At 41.5% G+C, this 13,348-nt stretch overlaps 1 protein-coding gene and 1 pseudogene across 1 annotated transcript in view; one reads left to right on the top strand and one right to left on the bottom strand.

Moving 5' to 3' along the window:
• npr2 (natriuretic peptide receptor 2) overlaps window positions 1–13,348 on the top strand; it is a 71,235-nt gene that overhangs the window by 29,420 nt on the left and 28,467 nt on the right. Inside the window, exons 8-11 of the mRNA XM_086096580.1 lie at window positions 161–281; window positions 3,435–3,509; window positions 6,153–6,230; window positions 11,724–11,828. Of these exons, the coding sequence (XP_085952706.1) occupies window positions 161–281; window positions 3,435–3,509; window positions 6,153–6,230; window positions 11,724–11,828 (379 nt within the window). The remainder of the gene's footprint in view (window positions 1–160; window positions 282–3,434; window positions 3,510–6,152; window positions 6,231–11,723; window positions 11,829–13,348) is intronic.
• On the bottom strand, window positions 8,655–9,355 carry LOC147162154 (uncharacterized; annotated as a pseudogene).

Below are 13,348 nucleotides of genomic sequence, written 5' to 3'. Positions count from 1 at the left end.
TATTTGTGACACAGTCTATTGCTTTTGCTTCTTATAAGATGAATTGCCGCAATTGTAACTACGCAATAAAGGATGCAGTAAAGTTTTTATTTTTGATTGTGCACTCTCAATTTTACAACAAAACCGATTTTAGCGCTTTCGCACTTTCTCCCATTTGTAGGAAACTCAAGTTGGAGAAAGAGCTGGCTGGAATGCTGTGGAGGATTCGCTGGGAGGACCTCCAGTTTGAGAGCCCCAATAAATACCACAAACGAGCCGGCAGTCGTCTCACGCTTTCGCAGGTAAATGACCGCTTCATATTTCACTCCATGATTTCTTTCCAATTACAAATGAATACAATTTGTCCGTATGAGGTTAAAGAAGCATAAAGTTCCAAAGCGCTGAAATTGTTGTGAGGCAGACAAGCAGTGCTACACCCACGTGAGCTCATATTAAAGCTGGCAGGCCTGAAAATGTCATCTTAATTATTTTCTTTATATTGCCTTCCCTGGCAATGTCGCTGGCATAGCCTCTCCTGTGCAATTAACAAGTTGCTCTTCTGCCAGCTTCGAGATAACACAACACAACATCCAATTGCTTCCTTTTACACCAGACTTATTGTCAGTCTGTTCTCAGCCAGGAATCCCAAAATGATCATATGACACGCTCAATGTTTTGTGATCGGCACAGAAAAGCAAGCAGCGGCAGCAGCGGCAGCACCGAAAGAGTCCAAATCTTTTGTTAACACATTCCAAGTTGCTTGTTGCCAGTGGTTTATTGAAGGTGGCTGGGTTTGTGGTGGCAAGAACATATGAAGTGATCGTTAAAATAAGCTTTTGCCTGGCTATCGTCCCTATATTTAGAATACCTTGTCGAGTGTCAGGTTCTCTTGTTTGAGTGCTCATGCATGCGGGTTGAGCCTCGGCTCACAAATGTTTGTGAGAAGCATCTTTTTCCATTTTTTTTTGTCCTTCAATCCCAGGATTACACAGTGTATTATTATGTATATATATTTGAATTATGTAAACATTTGAATTTAGCTTTTCTGGGAAAGTTTTTGCGTACGTTGTTTCTCCTGTCAGTTTTCATCACTGCTATTAGCTTGCCGGGAGAGTCTGATAAAAGAATGTGACTCGAGGATGATGTTCCACATTATCAAGAGCATCACAATTGTGATGTACTTTGGGGGAAAAGGACGCTGCACTGCCTTGAGAATGGAATGGACTGGACATAAAAAAGTCCCCATAATGTTAAATTATGTTTGTGACTCGGAGAGAATGAAATAAAGTTGTGTTAAGGTTGTGTGATGTTAACAAGGAGGTGGCGAAGTAATGTTTTTGGTTTGAATAATGGGGAGGGAGATGGTAGGCTGTTTGGCCTGATGTAGCCAAAATGACCTCTAAATGCACTCATAATATGTGTTGATCCAAACGGACCATTTTCTGAAATTGGAATAAAAAAATATATATGCAAGACAATGCATCGTTAAATAGAGATGTAATGATAACGGCAAAGGCCAGGTTGATTCCTATTTGTGCAGTTACAGCACCCTCTGGTGGTTAGTTTATTGGTGCAGTTTAATTTTAATTAGACATGTTTTGGCCAGCTACGTTTAAGATCCAGATTAATGGCCAGGTGAAGTGGAACGCAACACGTCTGAGTGCCTCCACACATTGACTTGATTCACAATGTGTGCGTGCTTTAGCAAGTGCCTCGATATTAAGTGTTAGCTAATTAGACTTCTATAGACAATACATTTAAAATAAAAATGACTAGCCAAGTCTATTTCTTTGCCACTGCTGTCATGTACAAAAATACAATATTGTGCTTTTGGATGATGATGATGATAGAAGTACAGAGAAGGTCAGAAGGAACTGCATTGTGTCTTTGTAGATCTGGAGAAAGCTTATGACAGGGTGCCCAGAGAGGAACTGTGGTTTTGTATGAGGAAGTCTGGAGTGGCAGAGAAGTATGTTCAGTATGTTCAAGTGGTGCAGGACATGCATGAGGACTGTAATACAGTGGTGAGGTGTGCTGTAGGTGTGACGGAGGAGTTCAAAGTGGAGGTGGGACTACATCAGGGATCAGCTCTGAGTCCCTTCTTGTTTGCTATGGTAATGGACAGGATGACAGACGAGGTTAGACAGGAATCTCCATGGACTATGGTATTTGCTAATGACATTGTGATCTGTAGTGAGAGCAGGGAACAGGTGGAAGAGAAGCTAGAGGTGTGGAGGTTGCTGAGTTTCCAAGGTCTAGAGGAAGACCAAAGAGGAGGTTTATGGATGTAGTTAAAGAGGACATGAAGGTAGTAGGATGCAGAGGATAGGGTTAGATGGAGGCAATTGATTCGCTGTGGCGACCCCTGAAGGGAAAAGCCGAAAGGAAAATAAGAAGATCGTTGAGTTTTTATTCAGCATCATGATCTTTTTCTTAATATCTCCAACCTACCCATAATATTGTGAAAGTTATCATATTGTGAGGTTTATATCGTGATAATATCGTATCGTGACGTTTGGATATGGTATGATATCCCTATAGACGCTGCAAGATTACCATCATAGCTTTAGCCGTTATGGTATAAAGTGAGAAAAACACAACCATCCGACTGACCTCAACCCTATTGAGAACTTGTGGGGCAGCCAGGAGGCAATTTTTGCATTCTCAAATAAGATGTAGGCAGAAACTATCCATTACTACAGATCAAGTCAAAAAGTCAACAACAAAAAAAAGTATTCAGGCTATAAAATAACATGGTCGTATGCATGCACACACGTTGGCCGGAGCAGCAGGGTTATCAAGAGTTACTGTATTACTTTGGGCAGTAAAAACTCCAAGTGTGATATAAAAAGATAATCAAAGATAATGGACATCCAGATTATATCATGTTGTGTTACAATGTAATGTTTTTATAGTACAAAGACTAATTCTGCCCAATATCTACAAAATTCCTTTTTTCTTTTTCTTTTTTTAAGTGCTGTGCTTGCATAACAACTTGCAACACTGTATTTTTAGTGGTTTTGTTCAATGATGTCCCCATTATTAGAAGCTAATTTAATTGCTGAAGACAATGGAACATTTGATTCACCGTGTACTGCATTGTCTATTTTGAAAAATACTGTAATAGCATATGCCTAATAATTTGGAGCAGAGTATAAGGTTTATGTCTTTTCCAGATCCTAGTTTCCAATGTGTTCCCAGTGTTTGCATTCTATCCAATTGTGGAAATGATGATTTTCAGTGTCTGCACGCACTGCCTCCGCAATGCACTGATTCACTCTGTGACAACATATTTACACAAGGCCTTGAGCTGCTGTTTTGAAGACTTGAACACACTTAAGTTTTTTATGAATTTATTTTGCCGCTAAGTGACACAATCGAAAGTGGACAGAATTTAATCCTCTTTGCTCAAATTGACTCAAGGCTTACACCATTTTTCATCTTTTTCTCCGCAGAGAGGCTCCAGCTATGGCTCACTGATAACTGCTCATGGAAAGTATCAGCTATTTGCAAAAACGGGCTATTTTAAGGTAAGGCTTGGTGAGTTCTGACATTTTCAACTCTCTCTTTTGCCACCTACACATGTACATGCTCGCCGAGAATGCTGGCGAGGAGAAAGCGTGTGGGCGAATTTAGGTACCGGTTGTTGGTTTTAATGTGAGCTGCAGAATGCGTCAGGATTCCTTTTTTTTTCTTTTTTCCCCTCCTCCCTGTCTCTTTCGACACTCGCGCCTTGCAGTCTGGATATGATAATCAACTTGTTGCTGATGTGAATGTGTCTGTGCATCGTGGAGGAGGTGCAAGGAAAAAACGACAAATAAGTGTCTCAATAATGAGAACGATTATTGTGTGTGTGTGTCTGTGTGTTTAGCTGCACGGCACTGGTTATTAAATATTTTCATTCGCTGCACGAAAGCAAGCAAACAGCAATTACCAGCCGTATATTTTATGCATTTAATGAGCGTTATAGCTCAATAAGGGACCCATTAAAGCAGAAGTAAGGAAAAATTGTTGTCAGGCTTCTTGGAAGTTGCTAATGAATACAGAGGAACCGCTAAAGTCAAACACAATCTGTTCTGGGACACTGGTAGACTTTCTTCATTTTCTTCATCTTTCTAGAAAATCTTTCTAAGAAATGTTCCAGTGTCCAGGTTTTTTTTTTTTTAAGTACATCGGTACTCGTTTAGCAGTTTTTTAAACCCCTTGATTGCTGATCAGTGATTGGCTGAAAATCCTGATTGTGTAAAGCCTTGTTCAAAACCACATTATCATTAATAGATCTAATAGCATTCTATCTGTACTTGAAATCAATTAGTTCTTAAATGTAAGTACTTAGGCTGCGTTCAGACTGCAGGCAAATCAGAGTCCTTCAAATCCGATTTTTAGGGCTGACTGTCCAGACTTGTTTTTAGCAAGTGTCCAAATCCGATCTGGCCCGGACTGAGCCACATTATTGACCCATCTGACAGGTTGCTGTAGCAACGACGTCGAACGGAGGCGGCGCCCAGTGCGTGTAGTATTTGACGTCATGTGACGCTGTTTACCGCTCCGTACTTCCCATTCCTCGCAAGCGCGTTAAGCGTTTAATTTTCTTTCTTTTCTTTCTTTCTTTATTTTGACGACCATTTATCTATGGCTATGGCCGGGCGCTATTTCGCGATTTCCGGTTGCACATGTGAAGATCTGATGGGGTAGCAAGACCGGTGTTGTGCCGCAAACTGCACCCTGTAGTAAAATGCACCCCCGCCTCCTCATACTCGTTCGAGTTGCCCCTTGATTAATTACGCAAATAAACAATAAACAATTAATTCTCCCAAAAAACGACGATATTGTTCATTGTTCGGTTCTCGGAGAAAACGGGGATTAATGGAGATAAAATCATGCACCCCATCGCGGGAGCGGGTAGCACAAAACCACCAAACAGCAAATCAACATTAAGTGCATATTTACAATTCGGCACCCGTGAATGTTATTGGTACAACCCCACCCCCCTCTTTTTTTTTCTTCTTCTTCTTCAGTTTTTCTTTTCCTTTTTTTATTTAGTGTTTTTCTTTTTTGGCAGAGATATTATCTCCATTTATACCCATTTTCTCCAAGGTCCGAACAATGAGGGTGTTTCGTCATTTTTGGGAGAATTATTTGTTTTTGTTTAATTAATTAAGTGGCAACTCGAACAACGTATGAGGAGGCGGATGTGCATTTTACGGCAGGCGTGCAGTTTGCGGCACAACACCGTCAAGGCAATTGACTGCCGAGCATGCGAGGAAACAGCCGGGCAGCGAACCGCATGTGGTTTCAATCCGTCCCGCAAAAATCGGATTTCATGTGCTTTGTGACTGTTCAGACTACAAAAGAGCCGTCCACAGTCAATCTGGATGGGCTAAAAATCGGATTTGGGCCGCCAGTCTGAACAAGGCCTTAGACTTGTACACTGTCTGATAAAAAGTAGTATTTGTGCATCCTTATTAGGTAAAAAAGTGTGGAATGCTCTGACTTATAAATGTTGCCATACGGACCAAACTTTGCCGTAAACCAACATTTTAACATACCGGTACTTGTACAAGTTTGTACAAGTAAGACGAATGACAAAGGCTTATTTGGTGAAGGTGCAGATGTATCTCACGCACTGTAAATGTTAGTCTCTGTTGTTCTTCTGGCGTTTTAGAGTTTCCAAGTTGCCTCGTGACTTATTGCTTCATATATTTTATGACATGAGCGGAGACACCGAAGGCTCATCCATTTATAAAGTATACTTGTCTTCCATTCATTAATAATTTGCTGAGTGGCTAATAATGTTGGACATTCAACATAGAGGAATTCCAAATTGTAAGAAATGTTGCTGACAAGAAATAGAAATGCTCAGAATGGTCTGATCCATTTGCTGTGTGACAACGTTTGTAGCACAGTAATATTATACAGATGCTAGTGTTAACACAACATGTGTGATGTGTTAGCACGGCAATAAGGTCCTAAGCCTTTCTATTAGAAGCAAGTGTACCATCAAGCTGATTTGGAAGATGATATGGTTGGATAAAATGACCTTAGGTTTTTGTTTTAATGGCTGCCTGGATTTCCTCTCTTCATTTTCATGGGCAATTTGTGCGGTTGTGAGTCGTCAATTGGCAGAAATCTCACACCTAATAATGTGTGCTGTCACTGTGTCTTGATTGCAGGGCAACCTGGTGGCTATCAAACATGTCAACAAGAAGAGAATCGAGCTCACCAGACAAGTTTTACTGGAACTCAAACATGTGAGTGTTGGTTATATAAAAGATTTGACCATGAGTGCTTCATTTGGTCAATTTTGAAGTGATATATTCATTGAGTCACTGCAAGACAATGCATTAAAATACATTTGTGGAGGAAACAACAACTATTAGTCATCGGTTCAAAAAGCAACTGCCGCATCCTGCAGATTAATTATATATTTTATTTTTTATCTGTTTTTTAAGAATGAAATAAAAAAAACAACAACATTGCAGCTAATTCTCAGATAAGGTTCTCAATACAGTATTGTATTTTAAGTTTCCTCTTGAAAAACACAAAGTTTGCTGTCTTTAACATATCATCGATTTTACTTGCAGATCTTTCTAGACTCTGGAGTATTTTGGTTCAATATTTCATTTTTATTTAGAATTGTATATTGCTTAATTCTGCTCTATTTGAATCCAAACAGAACAACAACAACAAAAAGAGTTTCCTGGTGTTTGCAGAAAACTTAATTTGCGGGGGTTCGGGTGGCTGAGTGGGGGTTGGGGATCTGGGGGTTTGAGGTCCCAGGGGCGGCTGCGGCGGCTGGGTTGTGGTGGGTGGGGGGCGGGGGTGTTGTGGGGGCAGCGGGGGCTGTGGGCCGGTGGGGTGCCTGGTGGGCCTGCCGTGCCCCGTTCTGCTGCGTTGGGCTTGGGGTGCGGGCCGTGTTGAGGTGGGGGGGGGACGCTCCGGGCTCTTGGGTTTGCTCTCTGGCTGGTGGCCAGTTTAGTTTAGTTTAGTTTTCATTCTTTGTTAATTTTTGTTAACTATAATAATCTTACTCAGCACTGACTTTTTTTTTTTTTACTTGTACAAATAGGGAAAAATATAATACATTTGTGGGAAATAAGAGTCACTGAACTGATGAGTTTTTCAGATTGAAAATTAATATTAATTATTGGGTACAAAAAATAATAATTTGTGATGATTTTTGGATAGTATTATTCACTCCAGTTATGTATAATGGAAAAATGGGTGAGGTACCAAACTATTTACTCTTTTCTGTCTGGTTTGGTTCATTACTTTCTTTCTTTCTTTCTTTCTTTCAAATTTTCTTTGGCACAGTACCATAGAAACAAAACCTACAGTCTGTGTAATAAATTATAAAACTTCACAGTGCAAGTAAAAATTATAGATATGTTGCAGCAGGGTTGGACTGGCACAAAGAAAATCAGCCTTGGCATTTTGATAACCAGCTCAGAAACCCGCACACGCGCGCACCTACGTATGTTTTCAACCCCCTCTGTAACTGACAAATCATTCTTCTTTTCCTTTGGGCTTTTCCCTTCAGGGGTCGCCACAGGGAATCAGTTGCCTCCATCTAACCCTGTCCTCAGCATCCTCTGCTCTCACACCAACTACCTACATGTCCTCTTTAACTGCATCCATAAACCCCTTCTTTGGTCTTCCTTTAGACCTTCTGCCTGGCATTTGGAAACTCAGCATCCTTCTGCCAATATACTCACTATCTCTCCTCTGGACATTTCCAATCCATCTTAGTCTGGCCTCTCTGACTTGATCTCCAAAGCCTCTAACGTGCTGTCCCTCTGATGTACTCATTCCTGATTCTATCCATCCTTGTCACTCCCAAAGAGAACCTCAGCATCTTCATCTCTGCCACCTCCAGCTCTGCCTCCTGTCTTTTCCTCAGTGGCACTGCCTCCAGACCAAACAACATCGCTGGTCTCACCACAGTTTTATAAACCTTTCCTTTCATTTGAGCTGCAACTCTTCAATCACACCTGACACTTTTCTCCATCCGTTCCAGCCTGCCTGCACATGCTTCTTCACTTCTTTTCCACACTCTTCATTGCTCTGGACTGTTGACCCTAAATACTTAAACTCCTCCACCTTCTTGGTCTCTTCTCCCTGTAACCTCACTCTTCAACTTATATCCCTCCCATTCACACACAGATACTGCGTCTTGCTACGGCTAACCTTCATTACCCTCCTTTCCAGGGCAAACCTTCACGCCTCTAGCTTCTCTTCCACCTGTTCCCTGCTCTCACTACAGATCACAATGTCATCAGCAAACATCATAGTCAATGAAGATTCCTGTCTAACCTCATCTGCCATCCTGTCCATTACCATAGAGAACAAGAAGGGGCTCAGAGCTGATCCCTGATGTAGTGCCACCTCCACTTTGAACTCCTCCGTCACACCTACAGCACACCTCACCACTGTCTTACAGTCCTCATACATGTCCTGCACCGCTTGAGCATACTTCTCTGAAACCATACTTACCGCTGCTCATAAATGTTCACCTCTGCCCTCAGTCTAGCTTCAACTACTCTTTCCCATAGCTTCATTGTGTGGCTCATCAGCTTTATTCCTCTGTAGTTGCCACAACTCTGCAAGTCTCCCTTGTTCTTAAAAATGGGCACCAGCACACTTCTCCTCCATTCCTCAGGCATTTTCTCACTATTCTAAAATCCTGTTGAACAACCCAGTCAGAAATTCTACTGCTACCTCTCCTAGACACTTCCATACCAGGGCAGAGTGCATTTCCACTCTTCATCCTCTTCAATGCCCTTCTCACTTCATCCTTAATAATCTCTGCTACTTCCTGATCCACAACAGTCGCCTCTTCTACGCTTCGTTCTCTCTCATTTTCCTCATTCATCAACTCTTCAAAGTACTCTTTCCATCTTCCCATCACACTACTGGCATCTGTCAACACACTTCCATCCCTATCCTTTATTACCTTAGCCTGCTGCACGTCCTTCCCATCTCTGTCTCTTTGCCTTGCCAACCTGTATAGATCAGTCTCTCCCTCCTTACTGTCCAACCTAGCATGCAAGTCATCGTAAGCCCCTTGTTTGGCCTTTGCCACTTCTACTTTCACCATTTTCCTCTACTCCTGTCTAGTTTCTTCAGTTCTCTCAGTGTCCCACTTCTTCTTAGCTAACCTCTTTTTCTGTATCCAATTCTGCACCTCCTCATTCCACCACCAAGTCTCCTTATCTCATTTCCTTTCAGATGACACACCAAGGACTGTCCTACCTGTCTCCCTGATCACATTTGCTGTAGTTGTCTGGACATCTGGTAGCACCACCTGATCATCCAGAGCCTGTCTCAACTCCTTCCTGAAAGTCATACAACACTCTTCCTTTTTCAGCTTCCACATGTCATCCTACACACTACCATCCTATGCTGTCTGGCCACACTCTCACCTACCACTACTTTGCAGTCGCTGATCTCCTTCAGATTACACCGTCTACACAAGATGTAGTCTACCTGTGTACTCCTACCTCCACTCTTGTAGGTCACCCTATGTTCCTGCCTCTTCTGGAAGAAAGTATTCACGACAGCCATGTCCATTCTTTTTGCAAAGTCAACCACCATCTGTCCTTCTGCGTTCCTCTCCTGGATACCAAACTTGCCCTTCACCTCCTCATCACCTCTGCTTCCTGCACCAATGTGTCCATTGAAGTCTGCACCAATGACAACTCTCACTTCTAGGGATGCTCTGCATCATTTCATCAAGGGCCAACCAAAAGTTTTCCTTCTCCTCCAGCTCACATCCTACCTGTGGCGCATACCCACTAACAACATTGATCATCACACCTTCGATTCCTAGCTTCAGACTCATCACTCTATCTGACACTCTTTTTACCTCCAGGACATTTCTAACAAACTCCTCCTTCACGATAACTCCTACTCCATTTCTCTTCCTATCAACAGCATGATAAAACAACTTGAACCCTGCTCCTAAACTTCTAGCTTTGCTCCCTTTCCACCTTCCTCCTCTGCATCATGCCAACCAGCTCTTTACCTATTCCTGTCATAGTTCCAACATTCAAAGTCCCTACTCTCAGTCCTAGACTCTTGGTGTTCCTCTTCTTTTTCTTCCTACGAACACACCTTCCTCCTCTCCTTTTTCAACCAACAGTAGTCCAGTTTCCACCAGCACCCTGTAGGTCAAAAGCAGAGATGGCAGCCGTTGTTAACCCGGGCCTGTAACTGACAAATCATTATTTGTCATAATTGTTCACATTTCCAAATGCTGCATTTTAGTTGTTGTTTTTTCTGCTTGTATTAAGAGGTTCTGGATATGGTTGTATTTTATTTTATGAAACCATGACTGTGGATGGTATGATTAACAATAACATCTAAGCCAAGTTATTTGTTTGCTATTGTGTAAACAATAATGGATATAATTTACTTTAGCCGCAAGAATATATTCTAAAGACTTCTTATAAAATTTGTATTCAGACATGACTCCTGATCCAGCCTGGCTTTCGCAGAACTCTCCCCCTGATGTTGATTGGTTCATTTGCTGTCAATATTGTGGGCCAGTGTCTCTTATAATACAATGGAACCGCATCTGCCCAAAAAGATCCCGGCCCACCACCTGGCATCTGCTCTGTATGATGAAGTCCTGTCTTGCTTTTCTAGCATAACAGACTAACTTAAGTGTCAGCACAACAGAGCTCATGAGATGACTTACCTTGCCTGTCATTATAAAACACATTTTGGAAAGTAACATCTATATAGTAGTCCCATATTCAAATTGTGTGTCTCAGCTCTGTATGTATATGTTTTTTGACTTGCCACGTGATTCACAGCCGGTTCGAGAAGATCAGTTAGGGCTTCCTGTAAGTCTGCATGGCCTCTTAGTCAGTCAGCAGGCCACAAGGGAAAGGGGCTGCTGTCTGAGCTGGCAACTTCTCAGACCTCCCAGAGGCCCGGTCGCCCGTCAAGCCTCAGCTCATGAAAAAGTCAGCCAAGTGGGGGCCGCTGGTGGAAACTTAACCACTTGTCTCCCAGCTCGCCTCATAACCCCCCCCCCCCCTTCACCAGTCAGTAGGCGGAATTATATAGGCCAAAGGGTAGGCTAACATCTCCCGGGTTGTAAAACAGGAGCGAGCGACTCCCGAGTTTTGCTGTGAGAACGGCTGTCAGTCATAGAAGTTGAGGTAGAAAAGTAACAAACACGGTTTTACCTGCTGGCTTCAGCAATATATTTGGTTAGTGCTGCTTGGCCGGGATTGTGCTGAAGGCACCAGGAAAACCTTATCATAAAAAGCAAAGTCCCACAATCAATTATCTAAATTACTCAATAACCAGTTTACGTCAATCTTTTGTTTTTCAGACTGTTTTAAATCATAAGTGATGAGATTTGATTGTGTCCTCCATGCCAGGCAGATTTAGTTATTGAGATTCCGCTTGGCTGTAGTGCTCCTGCTTGTACATCCTATCAACACTTTTTTTTTTACCGCCCCATACATACACTGCCTCATTCATAACCACCAAGAGCAAATTATGCACTTGCACGTTTCAACTAGGTGCCCTGTGCACGAATCTGTCTCAGCATGCAGAAATAGACGTGCCAACTAACTGACTGCAAGTACAAGATTTTGATGAAATGCTGGCAGGAGTAATCCCAACTCTGAATATAAATTAACTGCCAGTCTTTTAGCCTGTCCTGTGTTTCCACAGAGTTGGAGAAATGTGATGTTTGGAAAGTTACACTGTGTTTGTGTTATTTTCAGATGAGAGATGTCCAGTTTAACCATCTCACCCGCTTCATTGGAGCCTGCATCGACCCTCCCAACATATGCATTATGACGGAGTACTGCCCAAGAGGCAGTCTTCAGGTAATGTCAACTATTTGAAGAATACTTTAAATTAGGGGTGTCAAAATGAGTGTGTTCATTTTGAGTTAATTTAAAGTTCCTTTAACGCCACAAATTATTTTAACACTTGATTAATGACTGCTCCTTACTTGGAAAGCCTGTACTGGGAGAATTTCAGTCCAACGCAGTTCCAACGCAGCATAAATGTCCACGCCAAAATTTAGTAGTAGACTAATAAATGTAATAATAATGTATATATTTGTGGAGACTGGGGTCAAGTTGTATTTTACCATTTTAAAAATGTGCATAATTTCACAAGTTACTTCAGGTTAAAGTATTTATATGTTTTTATTCATGTTTTTTTTTTCATACTAGAGCATACAGAAAGCTTTGATGCAGCTTCTGACCTGAAGAGGTCACTAAAAGCAATGGTGGTTATTACAAAAAACGGCCAGCAGGTGGCAGCAGAGTATAAGAGATCAGCCAGGGCCATGTTGCAACAAGCTCTTTTTTCCCAGGGTTTTCAGCAGGTTTGTGAATGATTGACGAGCTATATTCTATTGCTGATTGCTACAAAACGGAAACAGATACAAATATACTTTTTTTTTCCTGATGAAAGGAGGGACTCTAATCTTTCTTTTGTTTTTATAGCAATAGAACACAATATTCTGTGGGCCTTACAAAATCAGTCAAAATCCAGTAAAATAGTCGGGAGCGAAGGGAGTTGCTTCAGTGAAAATGGCTGGGAGTGAATGAGTTAAAAGTATTCGACGGTCAAAAATGTTTACTCCACATTGGCCATTGGTTCCATGCTTCCATATGATATTGATACCTGGTATTGGTATTCACCCATCCTTAGATAATAAAATCGTAATGTAAAACCATCCCCAACTATTTTTGTTCCAGTTTTAGGTAACTGGTAATTCGGATCTATCACAGCAAAGAACACAGAAAGTAAAATTAGTTAACTTGGAATTTCCCCTCGAGGGATTGAGTTCACATCTGGTTTAGTCCTTAATTATAAACCATTCCTGAAGAAAATCACAATAAAAGAAAAATAATCTGCATACTGTTGATTAGATGACAAATATTGTTAAAAATGTATTGGGTTATTTTATTACTTTTAATAAAGCCAAGTTATACACGCACAACAAAGAACACGATAAAGTAATGTGTCTTCTTTCATTAATGGCTTCTTGCTTTGTCAAGAAACAATAGCTGCTGAAAGTTTGATGATCAGCTGAGGGACTTGTCAAAAATCCTCTTACAAGATGTGAAAGACTCACCGCATCTGTGAAATGTTAAACGTGAGGGGATGGGTGGGATTTTGTTTTTTGGCAAGTATGCCGAATGGCTGAATGAAAAGTATCACCAATACAATCCGTAAGTGAGCCTCTGTTGCTGGCAGTAACTAATGCTCAAATCTGCCCTGTACCAAAAGTATATAAATGAAACTATTCAGTAGTTTCATTTAACGCTGACCCCAAGCGAGTAGAGTTTGACACATTTGTGTGTTTGTCTTGAAGAAATGCAGTGCAGGA

The sequence above is a fragment of the Leptonotus elevatus genome, chromosome 15, assembly GCF_054856555.1.
Source record: "Leptonotus elevatus isolate MCC_2025b chromosome 15, RoL_Lele_1.0, whole genome shotgun sequence".
Lineage (NCBI taxonomy): Eukaryota > Metazoa > Chordata > Actinopteri > Syngnathiformes > Syngnathidae > Leptonotus > Leptonotus elevatus.
Note: the sequence above shows the minus strand (reverse complement) of the source record. Positions and strands in the feature narration are given on the sequence as shown.